This window comes from Mustela nivalis, assembly GCF_964662115.1.
Source record: "Mustela nivalis genome assembly, chromosome: 2".
Taxonomy (NCBI): domain Eukaryota; kingdom Metazoa; phylum Chordata; class Mammalia; order Carnivora; family Mustelidae; genus Mustela; species Mustela nivalis.
This window is the reverse complement of record NC_139021.1, coordinates 161398406-161421436: the sequence shown is the minus strand read 5'-3', so window position 1 is coordinate 161421436 and position 23031 is coordinate 161398406. Positions and strand designations below refer to the sequence as shown.

General features: G+C 45.2%; 3 protein-coding genes across 3 annotated transcripts in view; 2 read left to right on the top strand and 1 right to left on the bottom strand.

Annotated features, from left to right (window-relative positions):
• SFXN2 (sideroflexin 2) overlaps positions 1 to 19414 on the bottom strand; it is a 58665-nt gene extending 39251 nt beyond the window's left edge. Inside the window, exons 1-2 of the mRNA XM_082722507.1 lie at positions 19272 to 19414; positions 18539 to 18717 (exon numbers count right to left, since the gene is read on the bottom strand). The gene's annotated coding sequence lies outside the window, so the exon portion shown is untranslated. The remainder of the gene's footprint in view (positions 1 to 18538; positions 18718 to 19271) is intronic.
• ARL3 (ARF like GTPase 3) overlaps positions 1 to 21769 on the top strand; it is a 35707-nt gene extending 13938 nt beyond the window's left edge. The window contains exons 4-6 of the mRNA XM_082722516.1: positions 10985 to 11035; positions 12548 to 12733; positions 21489 to 21769. Of these exons, the coding sequence (XP_082578642.1) occupies positions 10985 to 11035; positions 12548 to 12733; positions 21489 to 21536 (285 nt within the window). The 3' untranslated portion in view covers positions 21537 to 21769. The remainder of the gene's footprint in view (positions 1 to 10984; positions 11036 to 12547; positions 12734 to 21488) is intronic.
• Positions 1 to 23031, top strand: part of LOC309860384 (uncharacterized protein C10orf95 homolog) — a gene marked incomplete at its 3' end in the record, with an annotated part of 370467 nt that overhangs the window by 153920 nt on the left and 193516 nt on the right. The gene's annotated exons all lie outside the window — the stretch shown is intronic.

Here is a 23031-nt window from a genome sequence, read left to right as displayed (position 1 = left end):
GAATGGCAGACAGAGGCAGAGGGAGAAGCAGGCTCCCTGCCAAGCAAGGAGCCCGAGGTGGGACTCGATCCCAGGACACTGGGATCATGACCTGAGCCGAAGGCAGCTGCTTAACCAACTGAGCCACCCAGGTGTCCCTCCAGAATACCATTCTATCTTGGATTTTCCTCTTATCTCACTGGCTACTCTTTCTCAGTCTCCATTGCTATTTTCCCCCTTGTGTCCCTCCAGATGTTGGAGTGCTCCAGAGTTCAGGCCCGTGCTTTTCTTCTCTAAGTTGTGGCTTAAGTGACCTCATCCAATTTCAAGGCATTGATTACCACTTAAATGCTGGTGAATCCCACCCCGTTATCTCCAACTGGAAACTCTCCCCTGAACCTCATTTCATATATAGCTAGCTGCCTATTTGACATCTCCATTTCAGCAGCTAGTAAGTCCCGTCATCCTCAGCATGTCCAGAACCAAATTCCTATCTTCATCCACCCTTCGCCAGACCTGCTTCTTCTAACTTCTTCTCAGTAAATGACAGTTGCATTCATCCAAAAGCTTTGGAGTCATCCTTTTCTTCTCGCTCCCCATCTCTGACCTATCAGCCAATCTTGTCAGTTCTACCTTTAGAATAGTTCTAGAATCTGACCACTTCTTTCCCACCCACTGCTACTGTGCGTTGATTTTTGCAGTGTCATCCTGTCTGGTCTCCTTGCTTTTGCCTTTCCTCCCTAACGTCTCTTCTCAGTGCTATATCTATAGTGACCCCATTAACACAGAAGTTTCTCATCTCAGAATAAAGCCAAAGTTCTTACACCGGCCCCCTGCCTTCTGGCTTGTCTTACCTGTCTTCTCATTCCCCTCTTTAATTTGGTGCCAGCCACACTGACCTGCTTGCTGTTCCTACAGCACTGGCCTAGTCCCACCTCAGGGCCTTGGTCATTGCTATTTGCAGTGCTAGGATGCTTTTCCCTTAGATATCCTCATGGCTTATTCCCTCACCTCCTTCAAGGCTCTGCTCACATGTCACTTTACCACTGAGACCTTCTCTGATTACTGTATTTAAAATTGTGACTCCTATCCCTACCCTTCTGGCACTGTCATTTTTCTCTGCTTCTTTTTTCTTTTCTTTGATCAGATCTATTGGTACTCATCACCATCAGAAATGGTTTTTTTTGTTACCCTCCTCCCCCAGAATGTAATGTCTACAAAGACAGGGACTTTGTTGTCTTTGTTTTGTTTTGTTTCAACTTTTGTATCTCCAGTGCTTGAAAACATGCCAAATGAAATGGACAAAAATGTGTAAGATATACTGTGTTAGAATTTAAAACTTCTGCTCTGAGAAAGACACTATTCAGAAAATTAAGAGATAAGCCAATATTTGAATAAGAGATATTTGCAAATAAGAAAATATTTGCAAAACACACATGGGATAAAGTACTTGTATCTAAAATATACAAAGAGGGGCACCTGGGTGGCTCAGTTGGTTAAGTATCTGATTCTTGATTTTGGCTCAGGTCATGATCTCAAGGTTGTGAGATCAAGCCCGTCAGTCTCCACACTGAACATGGAGCCTGCTTAAGATTCTCTCTCCCTCTCCTTTTGCCCCTCTTCCCCTAAAATACACACACAACACACACACCTCTTAAAACTCATAAAAATCAATAGTGAGAAAACAAAAAAAAAAAACAAAAAGGGGACAAAAGACACCTCACCAATGAAGATACACAGATAAGCTTATTTAAAGGTAATCAACATCTTAGGGAACTGAAAAACAATGAAATGCCACTGCATACATACCAGAATGGCTAAAATCCAAAAAACTGATAATATCAAATGCTGACAAGGAAGAAGAGCAACAGGAACTTCTATTCATTGCCCGTGGAAATGCAGAATCGTACAACTACTTTGGAAGACAGTGTGCAGTTTCTTACAAAACTAACTATAATCTTACTAAACTGTGTGATCCAGCAATCACTCTAATCTACCCAATTAGATGAAAACTTATATCCACACAAAATCCTGCGTGTGAATGCTTATAGCAGCTTTATTCAGAATTATAAAAAATTGGAAGCGACTGAGATGTCTTACAGTAGGCAAATGAATAAACAAACTGTAGTACATCTATATAATAGCATATTATTTCTTGATAAAAAGAAATGAAAAAAAAATTTTTAAGGGGATCTCAAGTCACAAAAAAACATGGAGGAAACTTAAATGCATATTACTAAGTGAAAGTCAGTCTGAAAAAGGATATATCCTTTCTTTTTCCAACTATAAGCCATTTTTTAAAAGGCAAACTATAGAAATCGGTAAAAATCTCAGGCACCTGGGTGGCTCAGATGGTTAAGCCTCTGCTTTTGGCTCTGGTCATGATCCCAAGGTCTTGGGATCAAGTCCTGCATGGGGCTCCCTGCTCAGCAGGGGGTCTGCTTCTCCCTCCCCCTCTGTTCCCCCTGCTTGTGTTCTCTCACTCTCTCTGTCAAATAAATAAATAAAATTTAAATTTAAAAAAAAAATCTCTACAAGTCAAAAGTTAGTGGTTGCCAGAACTCTAGGGGAGAGTGGACGGATGGATGAATAGGCGACATTCAGAGGGCTTTTAGAGTGACGAAACTATTCTGAATGAAACCATAAGGTGCATACGTGTTAGTACAGATCAGTCAAAATCCATAGTTTAGGGGCACCTGGATGGCTTAGTGGGTGAAGCTCTGCCTTCAGCTCAGGTCATGATCTCAGAGTCCTGGGACTGAGCCCCACATTGGCCTCTCTGCTCGGCAGGCCTCTCTCTCTGCCTGCCTCTCTGCCTACTTGTGATCTGTCAAATAAATAAAATCTTTTTTTAAAAAATCCGTAATTTAAAATACAAAGAATGAACTGGATGTATCACTATTGGTTCATGAATTGTGAGGAGAAGTGTACCACACTAAAGCAAGAGGTTACTGGGGGAGGTAGATGTACAGAACTCTCTGTGCTGTCTATCCAGTTATTCTGTAAATAAAAACTGCTTAAAAATTGAAGTGAAGGGGGAAACACCTGGGCGGCTTGGTTAAGCATCTGCCTTCAGCTCAGGTCATGATCCCGGGGTGTTGGGATCGAGTCCCACATCAGGCTTCTGTCCTGTGGGGAGTCTGCTTCTCCCTCTACCCTTCCCCCCTGCTCATGAACTCTCTCACTCTCATTCAGATAAATAAATAAAATACTAAAAATATTGATTCAGGTCATGACCCAGGGTCCTGGAGCCCTGCATCAGGCTCCCTGTTCAGCGGGGAACCTGCTTCTCCCTCTGCCTGCCTCTTCCCCTGCTTGTGCTCTCTCTCTATCTCTCTGACAAATAATTAAATAAAATCTTTTTTCAAAAATTAAAGTGAGTTAATTAAACTGTAGATTGAAGTCAAATCATTACGCTATACACCTTCTACAGTGCTGTATGCCGATTATACCTCAATAAAACTGGTGGGGCTGGGCTATAGATTTCTCATGCTTTCTGAGTCAAGAGTTAGGGAAAAGCAGGTGGTTGAGAGAAGTAACAGTTCATTCTGTTCATCTGCTGAATTAAGGTACTTTGAAAGAAATACCCAAATAAGAGGAATATAGAAAGACATTAATGACCATGAGGCTCAATAAGGAGGCCTCAACCTTTCTGGTCTACTTTTAAATCACAGGCCCTAACACCTTGAGGGGAGAATGCAAGGTAGTTGTAGTATGACCCAGACTCCACATTTCTTACTAGCTGAGAGTGCCCAGGAATTTTCAGACACTCCAGTAAAAGTCGGTCTGAGCTACCTGAGAGGAATTTCTTCCCACTACCTTAGGCTGCCAGTTCCAGACAGTGTTTTGGATTCCAGGTTACCCTTTCATTATTTTCTGGAGCCATTTGAGATTAAACAAGTCTGGGGGTGCAGCTGAATCCCCAGAGTTAGATTCTAAGGCCTTGTGGCTCAGCACTGTCTGCCAGTTTTAGAAGCAGCTTGGAGTGGCAGTGGGTGATGCATTATATTAGTTTGTCTGTATTTAATAGTCTTTCATTGTTGGTTGAAAAGACCTATTACCCTAGTCTCCACACTGCCTAGAAGAGCAGGGTTGAAGCTCGATACATTTAGTTACCTGGTTAACTCTTTCCATTTATCTCTAGAGTGTAAAAAGAAATTCTTTCTTTTTTTTTTTTTTTGGAAAAACACATTGAGCCTGGTGATCAGATATTACATTGAGCAGTCAACAGCATGAATGCAAAAAAATAAATCTACGTTAAAACCCTCTGTTGGAATGCTTTATACTTTCCGTGGAACAGAAACTGAAATAACCTGTTATACAATTAGTCACAAATACAGTCCTCGAGTTTTTTGCCCAGGCACAGGAGTATTGTCTAAAACACGTCTTCAGGGACTCCTGGGCGGCTCAGACAGTGAAGCGTCTTGCCTTCGGCTCGGGTCATGATCCCAAGGTCCTAGGATCGAGCCCCACAGCTGGCTCCCTGCTTTGTGGAGGCTTCTCCCTCTCCCTCTGCCTGCCACTCCCCCTGCTTGTGCTCTCTCTCTGTCAAATAAATAAATAAAAATAAAATAAATAAGTAAAACATGTCTTCTTTGTAGCAGCAAGGCCCTGCCACCACTGTGCTTGGATGAGGTCACAAATCTGTTGTAACCTGTAGCTTCCCTGTCACTTCTCTGGCTCTCCTCTCCTGCTCAGCTTTGTTTCCTGGCAGTCGTGACAACCCACTGCCACTGCCATAGCCACTGCTGCTGCTGGAACTGCCACAGTCACCTTGGTTTCCTGGTTTGGCAAAGTATTGGCCTCCACCACTGTAGAGGCCAGAGCTTTTGCCTCCAAAATTTCCTCCTTTCGTGAGTCTAAAACGTGAGGACTGATTGTTATAACTGTCAATGAATTATTACCAAATCTTTTAGAGCCGTCCCCACTGCCGCCATAGCCACTACCACCTCGACTGCTACCAACGCCACCTCACCCACAGAAGTTCCCTCCATGACCAAACTTGTCATTCCCACCAAAACTCCCTCCATCACCATCACTGTAGTTTCCAGAACCATTTCAGCCTCTTTGGCTGGATAAAGCACTAACCATCTCTTGCTTAGACAGGGCTTTCCTTACTTCACAGTCATGGCCATTCACATTACGATGTTTTTGAATGACAGTTTTTTTTTTTTTTTAAAGATTTTATTTATTTATTTGAAAGACGGAGATCACAAGTAGGCAGAGAGGCAGGCAGAGAGAGAGAGAGAGGGAAGCAGGCTTCCTGCGGAGCAGGGAGCCCGATGCGGGGCTCGATCCCAGGACCCTGAGATCATGACCCGAGCCAAAGGCAGCAGCCCAAACCACTGAGCCACCCAGGCGCCCCTTGAATGACAGTTTTATCTACAGAGTTATGGTCATCAAATATTACAAAAGCAAAGCCTCTCTTCTTGCCACTGCCTCAATCATGATTTCAGTCACTTCTGCTTTCCATACTGTTGAAAATAATCTCTTGGATGATGTTCTCCAGTGTCTTATTTGATGCCACCAACAAAAATCTTTTTCACACTTAAGTGGGCACCAGGCCTTTGAGAATCTTCTCTTGAGACAGCCCTGTTTGGTTCCATAACTCTTCCATCCACCTTATGTGGCTTCAAGTTCATGGCTGCATCCATTTCTTCCACTTTGGCTTCCATGACAAACCCAAAGCCTCTAGAGCCCTTGGTGTTTGGATCTCATTACCACACAGCCTGTAAGCATTCCCCATGGCTCAGGATGGCTCCTCAGACTCTCATCAGTTGTTTCGAAGCCCAGCCCTTCGATGAAGAGCCTCCACAGCCCTCCAGGCTCTTTGGGAGACTCTGACTTAGACATGACAGCGGTGGGAGGGGAGACTTTAAAGATGCTTACTTGGCGGCGCCCACAGGCAGAAAAAAATAATCCCAAGAAATTCTCACTTTAGAACAGGTGTTGACAAACTGATCCAGCCTGCCTCCTATTATTATGTAGCCTGTGAGCTAAGAATGGCTTTCACATTTTTAAGTGGTGGTGGGGGGGGGGATCAAAAGAATCAGATTTCATGACACATGAAAATATTATGAAATTTAAAGTTCAGAGTCCATAAATAAAGAAGGTTGGAACACAGCCACGTCCACTTGTTTATGGATTTTCTATGGTTGCTTTTGGACTGCAACAGCAATGTTCAATAGTTAGGAAAGAGATGGTATAGGCCACAGAGCTTAAAATACTTACCACCGAGGGGCGCCTGGGTGGCTCAGTGGGTTAAGCCGCTGCCTTCGGCTCAGGTCATGATCTCAGGGTCCTGGGATCGAGTCCCGCATCGGGCTCTCTGCTCGGCAGGGAGCCTGCTTCCTTCTCTCTCTCTCTCTGCCTGCCTCTCCATCTACTTGTGATTTCTCTGTCAAATGAATAAATAAAATCTTTAAAAAAAAATAAATAAATAAATAAATAAAAATAAAATACTTACCACCTGACCCCTTACAGAAAAAGATTGACAAACCCCAGTTTTGAGCATTAAATGGTTCTCTAGAGGTTTGAAAGAGTCGAGGCAACTCCGAAAAGTGCCAGTCGTTCTCAGGGAAGACGATATTGAGGACAGCCGACTTCAGCTTTAAGAATTTGGAGGAAATGACTAAGAAATAAAACTTGAGGTGTCATAGAAGGGAGGGGAGAGAATGTCTTCCATTTCTCTTAGACCAGAAGATAACAGCTTTTTGATAGATTAAAAATACAAAGTGTTTCAAGATATGGTCATATTACTTCTAAACTCTGTTTACTTTATTATCAGTTTTGTGTTCAGATGCAACATAATATAAACAGATTAACTATGTCATCGTTTCCATATCCGAAGTGTAGAACACCCAAGTGAGGTAGATCTCAAATAGGCATCTCTTGTATGATTTCCGTGATGTCACTCACACTTGAGCCTCAGTACTTCTAGAGCACAAATAATTGAAAACCACGTTACCCAGAAACCTCATTTGTCACTTTCAGCTTCCTCTTAGACTTTTGCTGGAGCTGCCATATCAAGCCCACTTGTAAGTGTCATCCTTCTTTATCTCTGCCTACCCCTCTTGGGGAGAAATACTTAGGAGCAGTAAAATGGCCAAAAGGTGGCAGCAGGAGGGAGGAGGACCAGAATCAAGAGGAGAAACAAAGAACCCTCCACTCACGTGGTTGGATGACTAACTAGTCTCTGGATAATCTACAGTTGATTGAACTTTCCTCAAGAAAAAATACTCTTGTCTAGCTCTTCCTCCCCCAACCAAATAAAAATTTCAAAGCAACTGCCACGAAAGATATGAATTGGCTTTGCTTAGGTAAAGCATCATTCTGAGTGCCATGGATTATAACTTCATTTTAGAATAGCTTTATGAAACTTGATTTTTGAAAGTCCACAATTTTTTTAAAGATTTTATTTATTGGGGAACCTGGGTGGCTCAGTGGGTTGAGGCCTCTGCCTTCGGCTCGGGTCGTGGTCCCAGGGTTCTGGGATCGAGCCCCGCATTGGGCTCCCTGCTCTGTGGGGAGCTTGCTTCCCCCCACCCTCTCTCTGCCTGCCTCTCTGCCTACTTGTGATCTCTGTCTGTCAAATAAATAAAATCTTTAAAAAAAAAAAAAAGATTTTATTTATTTATTTATTTGACAGAGAGAGAGAGAGAGAGAGAGAGAGATCACAAGTAGGTAGAGAGGCAGGCAGTAGGGGAGCGGGATAGCAGGCTCCCCGCTGAGCAGAGAGCCCGATGTGGGGCTCCATCCCAGGACCCTGAGATCATGACCTGAGCCGAAGGCAGAGGCTTAACCCTCTGAGCCACCCAGGTGTCCCAAAAGTCCATAATTTCTAAAAAATATTTTATGATTTAAGTAATCTCCACTCCATCTTTGGATTTGAACTCACAACCCCGAGATCAAGAGTCACAGGCTCCACCGACTGAGCCAGCCAGGTGCCCAGTCCATGTTTTAGGATCAGTCAGAAACACTAGAAATGTTTAACTTTCCCTGAGAGTTTCAGAGTGGATTTTTTTTTTTTTAAGATTTTATTTATTTATTTGAGAGGGAGGGAAGGAGAGAGAGAATGATCGAGCAAGAGCACAAGAGCAGGGGGAGGGAGAAGCAGACTCCCTGCTGAACAGGGGGCCAAATGTGGGGCTCAATCCCAGGACCTGGGATCCTGACCTGAGCTGAAGGCAGATGCTTAACCGACTGAGCCACCCAGGTGCCCCAGAGTTTGTTTGTTTGTTTTCATTAATACTTTATTTTTTGATAAAGTTTCTAAAAAAATTTTTTTTACTTCACTAGATTAATAGCTATTACAAAAAAAAAAAAAAAAAAAAGATGGGTTAACCTTATTCTCAGCTATTGACCAGAAGAAAACAGATCCTTGGGTGAAAACATGAAGACACTAGACAGCACTGGCTTGGCAGGTGACAGGAAGAAGAGAATGCCACTGCAGAAAAACAAACTTGTGGGATCACCAGAGATTGGCTTGTCTCTGTCTTGACTTTTTCACTTGGCCCTTATAATAAATGGGGCTGTTGTTTTACAGACTCTCTCCTAGAATTATTGTATAGTCATTTTCAAATTTTATACAAGTTATGTGAGAAACATATTAAATGATAGAATTTATGTGCAGTTTAGGAAGATCCTCTTTTTTAATCTTTTTTTTTTTTTTAACTAAATTCTACCCCCAACATGGGGCTCAGAATCATGACCCTGAGATCAAGAGTCACATGCTCTCCCAATAGAGCCAGCCAGGTGCCTCCTCCGTCTAAAACTTTTAATGAAAATGTTTCCATGAAATTTCTTGTCAAAGCAATAAGTAGCAAGTAATTTAGCAATTTTAAGTTAAAAATGTCTTCTCATTCACCTTTGGACTCTTGTATTTGGTGATCTTTCTTGTCTGTGATTAAACCACCTTTCTACTCCTCCTTTTTCTCTAATTATGTTTTGTCATATCAAACATCAATTTCTTTTTTTTTTTTTTAAGATCTTTATTTTTATTTGTCAGAGAGAGAGGGAGAGGTAGGCAGAGGGAGAAGCAGACTCCCCACTGAGCAAGTAGCCTGATACAGAACTCTATCCCAGGATCCTGGGATCACAACCTGAGCCAAAGGCAGATGCTTAACCACTGAGCCTCCCAAGCATCCTGTTTTGTGTTGTTTTTAAGTGAATATGCTCTTTTAAAAGAGTATTTTCATAATACCATTAGTTTAATAGCAATTTTAAATTCTTTAAAGAAAGTTTGCAAATTTGATAATTTTTAAGAGTAGCAACTGGGAAAACATTTAATATGTTGTTCAATGGAAAAAAAGGGGGGGGCCTCCAAGGGGCACCTGGCTGGCTCAGGGTCATGAGTTTGAGTGCCACATGGGGGTACAGATTACTTAAATAAATAATATTTTTTTAAAAGGCTGACAAAATTATATCTATAATTTTCTTTTTTAATTACGAAGAAGAATTAGAAGGGAACTTTCACAAGAAATTAAAATGATTAATGTGTTTGAGTTCTATAACTATAGACGATTTTTCTCCTTTGGTCTTACTTCATTTCCCTTATTGTTATTATAGGATGTTATTTATGCAATTAATAAAATTCAGGGATGGGGAAAAAAAAGCTTGGGATTTATAATTTACGGTGACTCTTGAGACTTCTCTTACTTCTGGCAAAGCCTATGCCCTTGCTATTTCCAGTACTTGATCTTAACTTCCCAGGAAGCCTGAGAAGGTGGGAATGGAATGGAGATCAGGGAGTCTCCTACCTTGGCTCCTGAAGTCAGCATACAGTTAATACTTCAGAATGTACTTTCAGAGCCTTGATGCTCCAGGACTACAGTATTTGTAAGTGCCTCGAGACACCATCCCTTCCCGACAATTTGGGAAGCAGAACAGCAGTGCTCAAGAGCACCTGTGGACTTTACTCCCAGGTAGGCCTGAGTTTGAATCCCACGCAGATGCCTGGGTGAATCCCAGTCTTATTAGAACTTGGGCAGAGGGGCGCCTGGGTGGCTTAGTATGTTAAGCCTCTGCCTTCAGCTTAGGTGGTGATCCCAGGATCCCTGGGATTGGGCTCCCTGCTTAGCGGGAAGCCTGTTTCTCCCTTTCACACTCCCCCTGCTTGTGTTCCCTGTCTCACTGTCTCTCTTTATCAAATAAAAAATAATTTTTTTAAATAACTTGGGCATAATACTTAATTTCTTTGGCTTATGTTTATGTATAAAATGGGAAAATAATGAAATCTCTCATAAAGTCATAACGAGAATTAATAGAGTAAATCTGAGCAAGAATGTTCAGTGAGGGGCTCTTGGGTGGCTCAGTGGGTTAAAGCCTCTGCCTTCAGCTCAGGGTCCTGGGATTGAGCCCCGCATCGGACTCTCTGCTCCACGGGGAGCCTGCTTCCTCCTCTCTCTCTCTCTGCCTGCCTCTCTGCCTACTTGTGATCTCTGTCTGTCAAATAAATAAATAAAATCTTTAAAAAATAAAATAAAATAAATTTAAAAAAGAATGTTCAGGGGCGCCTGTGTGGCTCAGTGGGTTAAAGCCTCTGCCTTCAGCTCAGGTCATGATCCCAGGGTCCTGGGATTGAGCCCCACATCGGGCTCTCTGCTCTGCAGGGAGCCTGCTTCCTCTTCTCTCTCTCTCTGCCTGCCTCTCTTCCTACTTGTGATCTCTGTCTGTCAAATAAATAAATAAAATCTTTAAAAAAAAAATTAAAAAAAAAAAAGAATGTTCAGTGAATACATAATAAATATTCCTATTTTTATGCTTCTTGGCTCTCCTGACATCTACTTTGGAGCTTTGCTGGAAATATTTTCTGGGTAGCCCCCTTTAATCAATCCATCAATCAATCAATTAGTGTATTTTGCATCCAGGGATGAGGTAAGAGTTTTCAGCTCAGTTTCCATTTGTTGTGCTAATGAGAAATCTGCTTGGGGATCCTCTGCTCCTTCTGCAGAAGCTGCCCTGTCTTCTCTGTTTATTAAAGTAACCTTCTCCTTTTACTTTACAGATCTATGTAATTGACAGTGCAGACAGAAAAAGATTTGAAGAGACGGGTCAGGTAAATAATTCTTCTGTTGAGATGTTTTCCAAATAACTAGGTATTCATTAATCTACCCTGTAAGTGTATGAGAGCAAAGGAGGCATTTTTTGTTTAACCTTTGCAGTTTAAACAAAAAAGTCGTTCTGGCAAGCAAGCAAAAATAGCAGTTGCCAAAAAATAAAAAATAAAAGGTTCCCTTCAAGGAAATTAGTTGAGAGTCCTTTAAACTATTTTTTTGATTACAGCCTTTTAGTTTTAGTCAGATAAACAAGATATAAGCAAATGGAATTTACCACCATGCTCAAAAGTTCAGGTTTCTTCCCAAGCCACTTAGAAATGAACCCAGAGGAACAATTCACTTGTCATTTCTATGCACATTTTCAACAGCCGCTTAATTGATCCGAGGGTATCTCTGAAAAATTTGAAGGGATGGGAGGAAATATGCAAGCCAAGACTAAGCCGCCCTTGTTCCCGAGCCAAGAGATAGACTTTGAACCCAAATATGGCTTCACACGCACAGTACATGTCAACATGATTACACGGTGAGATTTGCGTACACGGTTTTAAAGAGAGAAGCAGTGGACATCACCATTTTACCCAGATGGAGTATACTGATAAGAAGCAAAGAGTAGAATGACCTCTTTAGAGAGGTGTGCAGGGGCTTGGCCTGTGTCCTCAGCTGCCACAGGTGGCCTTCCCCATGTTTATGTCCCCTTTCCCTGAAAATTAGTTTGAGAGCTCCTTTCCATACCTCGATGACTTCTGTATCATCACTCAGGTGAAGCAATGCCAAACACGAGCTTAGAGGTAAGGGGTGTTAGTAGGATGATATGCCTCTTGAACCCCCAGTCCCCTTTGACAGCTCAAGTGTCCCAAGCAGCAGAAATGTGAGTAGGGAAGAGGTGGGTCCCCATAAGTAAATACACACCATCTCCTATGCTGATTGCAGACGGAATTAACATACAGCTAGGACCCCAAGCAATAACCGAACATCAGACACTTGGCCAGACAGACTAAAGATGGTTATTTTAGGGTGTGAGTTTGATGACATGCATTGCACATGCATGCATGGTTTGAAGGTACAGATTGATGAAGCAGCATTATAATCTCCAGAGTCATTGTTATTTTCAGTGTAAAATGTGTGTGTCCTATTTGTGTGTGCGCGCATGCATTGAAAGTCATTTGCAGATCCCAACCTTGAGTAAGTTTTAAATCTCTGTCCACAACATATGTTCTCCTTTGAACAATGTTTCTGAGGGTATGATCTCTGCATCCATGGCAGAGCCATTTGTGGAGTGTGTTGAAACACAGATTACTTGGCCCTACCTCAGACTTTCCAAATTCAGCATCTCTGGGGTAGGCCCAAGAATCTGCCAGGGAATTCTTCCCCAGGCTCAAGTTTGAGAACCATTGCCCTTAGAAGTTGCTAGTTGATCAGCTTAACACTTCTGTGTTTTTCTAGTTGGAAGTACATGGTTAAATATCATAGATTTCATCCTTCCCTTCCCATCCATTCCCGAAATGATCCAGGAACTAGCTGAATTACTGGAGGAAGAAAAGCTAAGTTGTGTGCCAGTGCTCATCTTTGCTAACAAGCAGGATTTGCTCACGGCAGCCCCTGCCTCTGAAATTGCAGAAGGACTAAACCTGCACACCATCCGCGACCGCGTCTGGCAGATCCAGTCCTGCTCAGCTCTCACGGGAGAGGGCGTTCAGGTGAGATTACCAGAAGGCTTGGTTACCTGGCAACATGGCACCCAACCAACATAGTCTGTCTCCTTGGTTGAGCTGAGCTAGATAGAAAAAGATATGAAACCAATAGCCTTTGATTGGCATACGAACCGCTCCAGGATGTGAAAGGCATGGAGTTTGGTTCTTTTTTACTTAGCAACCAATCTGATAATCATTAACTATTCCAGGAAAGCGGCTGATTTTCCACCCCACGCGAGGGACAAACTACCCCACTGGGTAGGAGGTCAGAACAGAAGACCTTCGAAGATGCTTTCTAACTAGGATTCTTTGATGACTGGGTTGGGGGTTTTGTGTTGTGTCTAATATTATGGATGCTAAGTGCTTGTGCTCCCAAGGTAACAGCCGTCAACAGTCGTGTACACCAGTTATCCTAGAAGTGTTTTGATTTTTCTCTTGGCTAACTCCCCTGCCCTCAGGGCTGGTGTCTCTTTCCTGCTACTTCATGTTGGTCTCCCACCGGGAGGCTTCTGCTGACAGAAAGCCCCATGCTTTATACCAAGGAAATATAAACCAGAGGAACAGTCTCGCCCCTCATTTGATATTAATTTAGGGCAGAAAATGGTTGTATCCCAGCTACCTGAGAGCCTGCATCCTCAAAGAATGAGAAACTGTTTCAGCTCTGATGCTTCCCGCCAAGCAGCCTCGAACCAGCTGACACGTGGGGCTACTTCTTTATTCTGGAGCCTCAGCGTGCCGACATGCCTCAATTTAAACATTTGGTGTACCTGCCAGGGAAGTGGCCCGGTGCTTCGAGAAGCAGACAGTCCTGCTCCAGGGTGCTAGAAGGGGATTAGCAACATCTGAAGGGACGGAGTCTTCCCCCCACTGCCATATGGCAGATGTCAGAACCACATGGCCAGTTTGCTTGTCTCCCAACTTGGTTCGGGCGATTTGCTTCTCCATTTTTGTCCTGCAGCCTCTTTCCATTTCCCTTCTAATGCTCTTCGTCCCTCTCTCCTAAGACATTTGACATTGATTGGTCTTAAAACTGCCTGACTGCTTTTATCTCAATCAAATAATCACTTCCAAGAATTATCTCAGTTGTTCCATCTGTTTGCCGCTTTGGCTTTTTTCTTTTTGTTACACAAACAGCTGGAGCCTGCTTCTGTGCTTGGCCTCTAGATCCTAGGGCCCAGAAGGCCACACTGGCCTTGTGCCTCCTCCTCCAGGCTCCTCAGTACCTGCACCCTCAGAAGCTCTCCGTGCACATGTGCGCGTTATGGGGCTCTCAGGTAGCCAGAGAGGTGCTCGGCTGCGTCCCCAGAACAGCTAGAGCTTTGTGGGTCTCTGTGAGGTTTAGGTTCAGGAAGGGTCAGGCCTTTGTATTTCCTTCTGTCCTAGACTCTGGCTATAAAAGTAATATTCCCTCATTGTGAATCATATACAAGTATATAAAACTAAAAACTGAAAATTTCTTTCCTCTCTCCCCTAATCCCACTCGACAAAGGAACTGATCACACGAGTAGTTTTTTTCTTCTCAAGCCTCCTCTCTAAAATTGCAGTCACATATGTGATTATATTTCTACCAAGTTTCAAATTGACTGCATTTTTCAGCTTAATTTACAAGCTGGTCCAACGAGTATACTACAGCCCAGCATGTTTTTGATAGGTAAACTCTCATCTTTTTATTTAGCTTCTCACTTAAAAAAAAGAAACCCAAGTTTTGCCTAAGGCAGCTCCCTGGATTGTGCTTAAAATGGTATTCATGAGGCCTGAGGTTATTTTGGTGAGGAGGCGGCCCAGGAAAGGATAATAGCTTTCTTGTGTTTGTACAAACTACTTCAGGAAGAGGATTCTGCTTCTCTAAATGGTTTAGAACACAAACACAGAAAGTAGAGAACAGGGGTGCCTGGGTGGCTCAGTTGGTAGCGTGTGGGACTCTTGATCTTGGAGTTGTGAGTTTGAGCCCCATGTTGGGTGTAGATAACTTAAAAAATTTTTAGAAAGCAAAGTAGAAAATGTCTTGAGTTGCAGACTCCAAAGGTAGTACTAGAGAAAATACGTGTTTTGTGCATACTCCTGAGAAAAAGGGACTTGACAGCTCTGTAATCTTCTTCACTGGACTAGAGTGTTGAAAGGAAGAAAAAGCAAAGCTGAAATTAACAGTGAGGCTCTTGTTTTCTTCAGCCAGCCTTAGGGATGTCAAAAGGAGGGCTAGAGTTATCTAGAATCAGCATTTACAGTGTTGGCATTCAAGTCAAGGGTGCTTCTTCAGAGGAGCCTGGAGATTGGGAGGGAGCACTGCTCATTGTCTGCCCCGAGTGCAGGCCCCACTGCCCCACTCCAGTTTGGCAGAGAGTAGGAGGGTGGAGAGATCTGTGTTCGTGGCTGTGTCACCCACCATGGAAGTGGAGTTCCCTTCATGCCAAAAAAGAGGCAGTGAGCTCTCAGACTGAGGGTGGGGGTTGGCAAGGGAGGGCTTTAAAATCAACCAGTTTGAATCAAGTGAGATGTCATGTGTGGTTTGATTTTGTGCAGAAAGTTCTTCTCAGATCAGGCCCTTCAGCAACCAGGTTTACAGGAAGTGATATCAAGAGAGATACAACAAAGAACTGTGAACAAGAAAAATAACAATTTTATATGGAGGAGAAATAGTTTGAAGGTCACTTAATTAGTTTAGTAGATAGTACCATGGTGTATAGAATTGGGTAGTTAAGACTGGGATTTCAAGGTTAATGAGATTAGATTATGGTTAATAGAATGATATAAATTTAGAGAATTTAACCATTATTTGAAATGGGTTATTTAATAAAAATGTTAATTAAGAAGGGAATCTGCCGTCTATTGTCCTTTAATGGTAACCTTTGGGGACTGGAGAAAGGTCGGCGAGTTTTCTGTGGAAATGCATTTTTCACTGTGAGGCACTGATTGACCATGTCCATCCCTCAGGTAATGCCTCTGACCTGAGGTCCTGCCCACTCAGCCAGTTTCTTACTTTTCACTTTAAAAAGAGTCACTTACTTGGAATTCTTTTCCTGCATTGCTTAGTTCAAGTGTAGGCCTTTAATGACTAAGATTAATTAAGGCTTTAACTATTCCTCAGAATGAAAGACGTCACTCGAAAAATGTCCATAAGATTACTTTCAGGCATGGATACTGTAATAATTACTAGGATTCCCTTATCCCTATTTCATCCTCCTACTCTACCCTCCCACTCTTCCACCCACCACCCCCTGAAGGCTGGTCAGTAATGGGAGACCCTCCCAAGATGATCAGACATTAAATGGGTCAGGTAACATCTGGCCCCACCGCTCTAATGAGCCTGAAAGAAAATGTACCAAGGTTTTTTAAAAAGACCTGGGATTTCTATTACAGTTTCAGGTGTTCAGAGACAGTGTCCCTGTTTGCATTGTGTTTGGGCCTATGTGTTCCATCTAAACGCATTTGTGAGACGGGTCTCGGACCGCTATGTGGCACGGTCGGGCAGGTGAGCGGAGCAGCGGCCACCAGTCCGCGCGATGGTGGGCTAAACCCTCTAGACTGAGAGGGTACATGCGTCGCTTCTCCTTAGCGGAGTAGCTGCAACACAGGATTTCAGGTTATGGAAGTTTGTGATTCTGGGCAATGATCTGAGGTTCTTGTTCTCCTGGCTCTTCTGAAGGCAAATAAGTATGTGTGGTCTGTGTGTTTCCACAGCCCCTGCTCTGGGTGTGGAAAAGGGCTTCTGAAGGCTTCGGGAGAGTTCAGAACAGGTCTTTGTTTGGCTGATTGATGGTGAGGAGGAGGCCAGCCATATGGGATTGAAGCAGGTTTTCATAGGAAACTATCAAGAGCCAAGCACAGGTAAATGGCACTAAAAGCTGGAGGAGACACCAGTCTTGGAAACTCTGTCCTGCCGAGAGGTCCATAGTCCAGACACGTGATCAGAAAAGACCCAGTTACGTCAAGTAGCTGAATGCAGAGAGGAGAAACTGAAATACATCTGGGGAAACCTGCAGCCCCCTCGGCTAGACTGCCTTCCAGACACAGAGCAGCCGCCCTCCGGCCCCTTGGGGCTCGGCCCTGCCCCAGTGCATAGCATGTAACTCCAGGACGCTCTTCTTCCCCTTCATGTAGAGAAAATGATGAACAAAGCATCTGGCTCAGAGCCAGAGAAAGATGGAGGAATCGATCCCTCTTCCACTTACAAACCCGAACTGGAACCCCTTAGCACGGCTCTCCTCTGCTCCCGCAGTTTCAGGTGGCTGAAGATATTCCTTCTCTACAATCCCCGTGTGTTTAATTAAAATTATACTGGATTAGAATTTCCCTTCAAAGCAGAGATCGGCAGTTTCGGCCTGGCCTCTAGCCTCAGTCATCACAGAGGCCTGCCTACCCCAGTAGCTCTGAGCTCGCAGGTTTCCCTACGGATTGCTCTCTGTACCCTCCACCTGATGCTCACCTTCTCTCCCACATCTCTCCACATTCCCCATCTTCCTGCTCCAAACAGGAGTAAGCCAGCTCAGTCATCTCACCAACACAGAAAGGACCCCCAATAACCTGAGCCCCATGAGCGCTTTGCACATGGCCACTAAACAGGCACTAGCCAAGTTTTTGGGTTTTGTTTCTTTTAACCTTGATCTAGGGGACTTTGCCCTTAATAAGCCAACAGGATTTCAATATTTTAAAAAATGACATTCACCACTTCTTTCTAAAGCCTGACGTCAGTTATTTTTGACTCCAGTGTACATGGAACTGCTTATCTACAAGTCAGACCTCAGGGTTATTTTTAAATTTTCAAACCTCTCTGTAGACTAAGAAAGCAAACTCAGAACATGTGATTTTGCTACCTCTCTGGTGCAGTACCTTTGTCACCAGAAAAAAAGTATTAATAGTGAGCAGTATTTTACGTCCACTGCCTCCAGCTGCTCCTTGACCCTGGAAGGCCCGTGGCATGACGGGATAGGCTGTGATGCTCAGCAGGGGTCTGAGCACCTCGTCATCCTAAAGCAATTACTCATGTGACCATGTGGTCCTCGTGGCATTTAAAACCAGGCCTACCCAACCATGGCTACTGCTTCTTCCTTCCAACCATCCACAGTGATGGATGCATGGTAGAAAGACCAAGTTCAAAGGAGCAGTGTAGTCAGAAGCCGCTCTTCCCATAGAAAGGGGCATTGTGGGGCACCTGGGTGGCTCAGACGGTTAAGTGTCTGCCTTCAGCTCAGGTCAGGATCCTGGGATGAAGCCCTGCATTGGGCTCCTTGCTCAATGGGGAGCCTGTTTCTCCCTCTCCCTTTGCTGCCCTGAAACCACCGCCACCCGCCCCCGCTTGTGCACGCGCATGCTCTCTTTCTCACAAATACAGTTAAAAAAAAAAGGGGGCATTGCACCTTCAGTCTTGGACGGGACTCCTACATTTCCAGCCAGATGATTAGGGGCAGCCTTGTATTTTTCCCAGTGTTTATCATAGGGAATAATATCAGGACACAGTAAAATGTAAGATTTTTTTCCTTTTGCCATGATGCTAAACAAAGCTCAGTATTTGAGGTTCAAGGACTCTCTTTAGTCTCTATTATTGAACTGAAGCTAATCAATTCAAATTGGGTTTCAGCAAGGTTGATCAGGAGGGGGTGCGGGGGAGGACTGCACCTGCCCTAAGATGGTCATCCCAGGACAAAGATCAAATGTGTGGAAATTTGGTCAAACGAGTTTTTAACAATAAAGGTTCAACCACTAAACAAACCTATGAGTTCATTTCCTTCTCTGGAAGCAGAGACAGCAGTAACCTACTTCAGGTAGACAGTCACCTTTCCTCCGTCGCCTGTTTTCAAAAAAACAAGGCCTTACCAAATTCAGGCAAGGGCCATGGGGTGCACCGGTGAACTTGTGGAGTGGAGGGTCCCTTGTCCGTTTCTCCGAGGGGCGCGGCCCCTGCAGGCGGTGGTCTGGCAGACAGATATCTGCGGGGATCTCGCAACAAGGGACACGCGTGCAGGCTTCCACCTGCAGCCCGGGAATCTTGAGAGCTAAGTGACCAAAACAGCCTCTGAGACCTTCCGAGCGGCCGCACAGCCGTGCAGGGTGCCTAGCTGGGGGTTCTGGCCCCGTATCAGCAAGAAGCCCATGAGGACAAAGCAGGATTGCTCCCTTTCCCACCCAGCCACAGGGCAATGCCCACCTTGTCTCCGGCAGCGCGTTCGCTGAGCTAGGGCGCTAGCTGCAGAGTGTGGGTGCGGGAGCTGTGGCCACGTTCATGGCCTGCCTCTGCCTCCCATGATTCTGTGTCCCCACTTCCTCCTCCTCCGGACTGTGGATGTTATAACAGTACCTACTCCACAGCGTTGTTAAGAGGATTCATTTCAAAGATACAAATTCATTGTCTGCTCTAGGCCTGGCACCCGGATACCACGTTAGGCTCTGTAAACACAACCTCAGGCCAGTCCGACCCGGCCCCCGTCGCAGGGCTCCCGGACACCACCACTGTCCTTCCTTCCCAGGGGGCAACATGGCCCAGCTTGTCCCTGCTTTGACTTGAAGAGGCCTCATCCCCGGTAACTACAGCCTCCCCGACACCTCTTACCTCCAGCTCGGGTTCTCGGGGTAACGACAGGAAAGGGACCACTCCCCAACCTCCGGACACTTCGGACCAGGGCAGCCTCCGAGAGCCAGCGCAGCCACAGGCCTCGGGCCCTGTTAATCTCCCCAGGCCTCCACACTCCTTCAGGTTACAGTCGGGCAGCTGTGGAGACCCAGGGCCCGGCAGGTCAGCTCGTGGGGACTGACCTCTGAGCGCCCTCTGTTGGCCAGACTGTGTTGGGAAGGGCTTTGCCACCCCCGGCCCTTGCTCACATCTGGAAGACACTGCCTCGCAGCAGGGCTCGGTCGTTTAAATCCCCTCCACCCCCATCACAGATACCCAGGAAGAAGCTGCCCCTCACCCTCCACATGCTGCTTTGGGTTCCTGCAGCTGAGTAAATATTTTTCCTATCTCTTTGGCTGCATTAATGTTCAGTAACATATAATAAAAGAACCCCACCACCACCAATAATAATCAGCCACAAACCAAGAGGAAAAATTGCCATTCGTGTAGTGTGGGAACACAGTTCTCGATTTCTCTGAGTGGACGATTTGATAAAATCTGCAAGTCTCTTTAGAGGAGAAAATACCGAGGTGCACACCTTGGATAGTGTTTGTCCGGGTTCCTGAAGGTGGAAAGGGCTGCACAAGTGCTGAGCTGTTCAGCTTCGAAGGCAAAGGGAAGATGGTTATCTCCTTCAACTCTCTTTTATTTGTAAAATCTTTTTTGTCTCCTGGCAGGTGATCTTTTTTTTTTTCCTGGAAACCAATTAGCTACTAAAATTAAACATGCTTCTCTTTAAATTAATCCTTTTCATAAAATGGTCTTAAAATTGGCCTCCGCTTTTCACAGTAAGTAGCTGACCCAGTTGTAACTGGAGACGCTTTGGGAGTCCACCTTTCTCCCACCCCGGCATCCTCCTACCCTTGCCCCCACTGTTGCCAGGTGCTGTCCACCTTTGGGCTTTGGGCAGTGGCCAGCCACATCTTGGCAAACGCCCTAAGGTCTGCCCTGGGACAGCCAATGGATTATCTGGTTCTCCTGCCCAAGTGCTCTGATGGCAACTGGCAGAGTTTTAATCACTGTAAATTCAGGTTATGGTCAGATTAGCCAGGAGATAGGATGCCTGCTGGTTGTTTTGCAGTGATGTATTGTTTACGGGATTAATGCCCCGAATGGCCAAGGGTGTCAGCTGATATTTATTACTTTAAGCTGTCTCAGCTGTTCAGGTTCAACTCCTAGCTCCATGGTCACAGGAAATGTGGGCTCTGCATGTCGTGTATGCCCTGAGATGGGCACATGCAGCCGGGACCAACTGCGAGTAGGTGTCACAGATGCAGAAGAAGGGGATTAACTGCGGAGCCTTCTTTGATTTTGTTCTGGGATTCCAAGGGAACTCTGCACACCCCTGAAGGTCGGAGAGGCTCTGGGGAAAGGGAGAGCATTCAGGGATGGCTCCAGAGGGGGTTGAAAAGGAGGTCATCGCTGGCAGGCCTGGCATCCATGAGAAAGCATGCTGCCTGCCAGGTGGCTGTAGGCATTGTGTGATTTTTTACCCCCGTCCCTCTCCAGCCTTCTAAGAGAGGACACTTTCAAGGTCACTGTGCCTTTAAGGGAACCTTCTCCCCAGTCCTTCAGCTTGGTAGTGCTTAAAGCTTCAAGAATCAAGCCAACCCTTTGAAACCTGTGTGTAGTGCTGCACAAAGAGAAATAAGGCGCATTGCCCCAGTGTGTGTCTAGTAACACACACTGCAGTCGGTTTGTTTTTCCGAAAAAATTTAATTTAACCCAAGTGTACACTGTCACACTGTAAACACACTGGGGCACCAGAAGGGTGGCTTATTGAATTTAATGCCCTGGCAAAGGTCAGCTTTTAGAAAAAGCCAAAAATGGCTGGAATCTCTGATAGCTCTTCAATCAGGCCTTGGATCCAGGCAGATGTGTTTATTTTTTCAGAGGGAGTTCCTGAGGACCCATCTCAAGTTCACACACTGGGCACTCCCCCTCCCATCTTCTTCCTGTGCTCTCAGAGGCCCCCCTTCTCCTCCCCAGGAGGCCACTGTCCCTGGTCACCCAGGTGGGCCCCTGGGCCAAGCAAACTCCCTGGAGCTCGGGGTTGGGGTCAGAGGACCTAGGGGCCCCCCACTCCCCACCCCAGCTTGAGTGTGTGGTGCCTTTCTTACAACTAACACTGCCTTTCTCTGCTCATTTCCCTCTAAGGACGGCATGAACTGGGTCTGCAAAAATGTCAACGCAAAGAAGAAATAAAATCTAGCTGAACGGAGAGACGCAGGAGCTGCGGGAACTGAATTCTGTCCTGAAAAACACTAATTTGCTGCTTTCTGACCAAATGTTTTTCCATCTGTGTACAGCTACAGCTGTTTGAAGAGAGGGAACAACACAGTTTAAAAAGAATCCCCATTCCAGCAGTAGATTTAACTGATCTCTGAGGTTCAGTATCATTTTTCAAATAAAGGAATTATATTATTTCCTCTGCATAATTGAAATAGTATTAAATGTCTCAAAGCACATGATTAGAAAATGAGATCTTTTAAATGAGCAAGAGATTACATTGCAGTTTAGACAATTCCAGTGGGCTTTTTTCTTTCGGAAAAAAAAAAAAAGAAAGAAAAGAAAGGAAAAGAGGAAGAAGCAGCTTATGGTGCATTCATTTATTTCCTGACCTGTCCCTTACATCCCTGCCTACGCATACCCGCCTCCCCCGCCGCCATGGTTCTGAAACCACAGACCATGTTTGTTGGGTGTTTTTACTGGTGCTGGGCAGTGATTTTTACCATCACCAACCAAGCTAGGCTGGGAAGCGGCTGGTGGGGGGAGGGGAGGGATAGCAGATGATTAAACCATCTTGTCATGCAGGTAGGAGACTGTATATGTAATCCTCACTCTTGGTGGGGGGGAACCTTTCTTATAAACAAGTCACCACAGAAACATACCTCGTCCCCACCCCCTTACCCCCCTGGCCAGCCACACAGGGAAGCAAATTCTTATGACTTTTGACAGTAATGACATCTGGAATGTAAGGAGAGGTGGGAGGTTTAATTCCAGAAAAATTACAAGGTCCTTAAAAAGCCCTCACATCGAGGGCTCAGGCTAGCGTAAACAGGCTTTCTCCAGTTCAGTGAAGCAGTGAGCCTCCGACTCTGAGATTAGCTGGCTTCTCCATGGCCGTCCTATAGAAGGGATTTCTAAAGCTCAAAGAATTCTGTTTAAATGATCACAATAGGCCGCTGCTATCAGATTTTAAAAATAAATGCGGCTTTACCATGAACCTGCTCCACCGAGAAAAGGCTGGCAGATCGATTTTTAGAAGAGATCAATTTTTACAGTGCTGGCAACTTGGTGGTGTGGGATGCTCGTGGGTGGAGAGGGCTCGCTGCTGGGAAGAACGCAGCAGAACTGTGTGTGATCGCTGGGGCCATGCCCAAGGGAGCGTCTCCCCGGCCGCTGGTGTCCTCTGCCTCTGAGGGCGGAGTGGAGCAGAAGGGCAAAATGAGCTTGTTTCCCCCGAGCCGGAAGGACTCCCCGGCTTCAGCTTCAGGCGCAGGAAAGCAGGCCAGAGCCCGCTGGGCTCCTGAATTGAACTCTGTTCTGGTGCCTGAGCTCAGGGGTTTTCCGAGTGTGAATAAGAGACTGTTCAGGGCTAGTGGGTCTCAGGAGGCCAGCTGCCTTCTCATCCTGGGAGGTGGCCCTTCCCCAACCCACCAAGGCATTGGAGCGGACCCAAGGGGCCACTCCAGCCCCT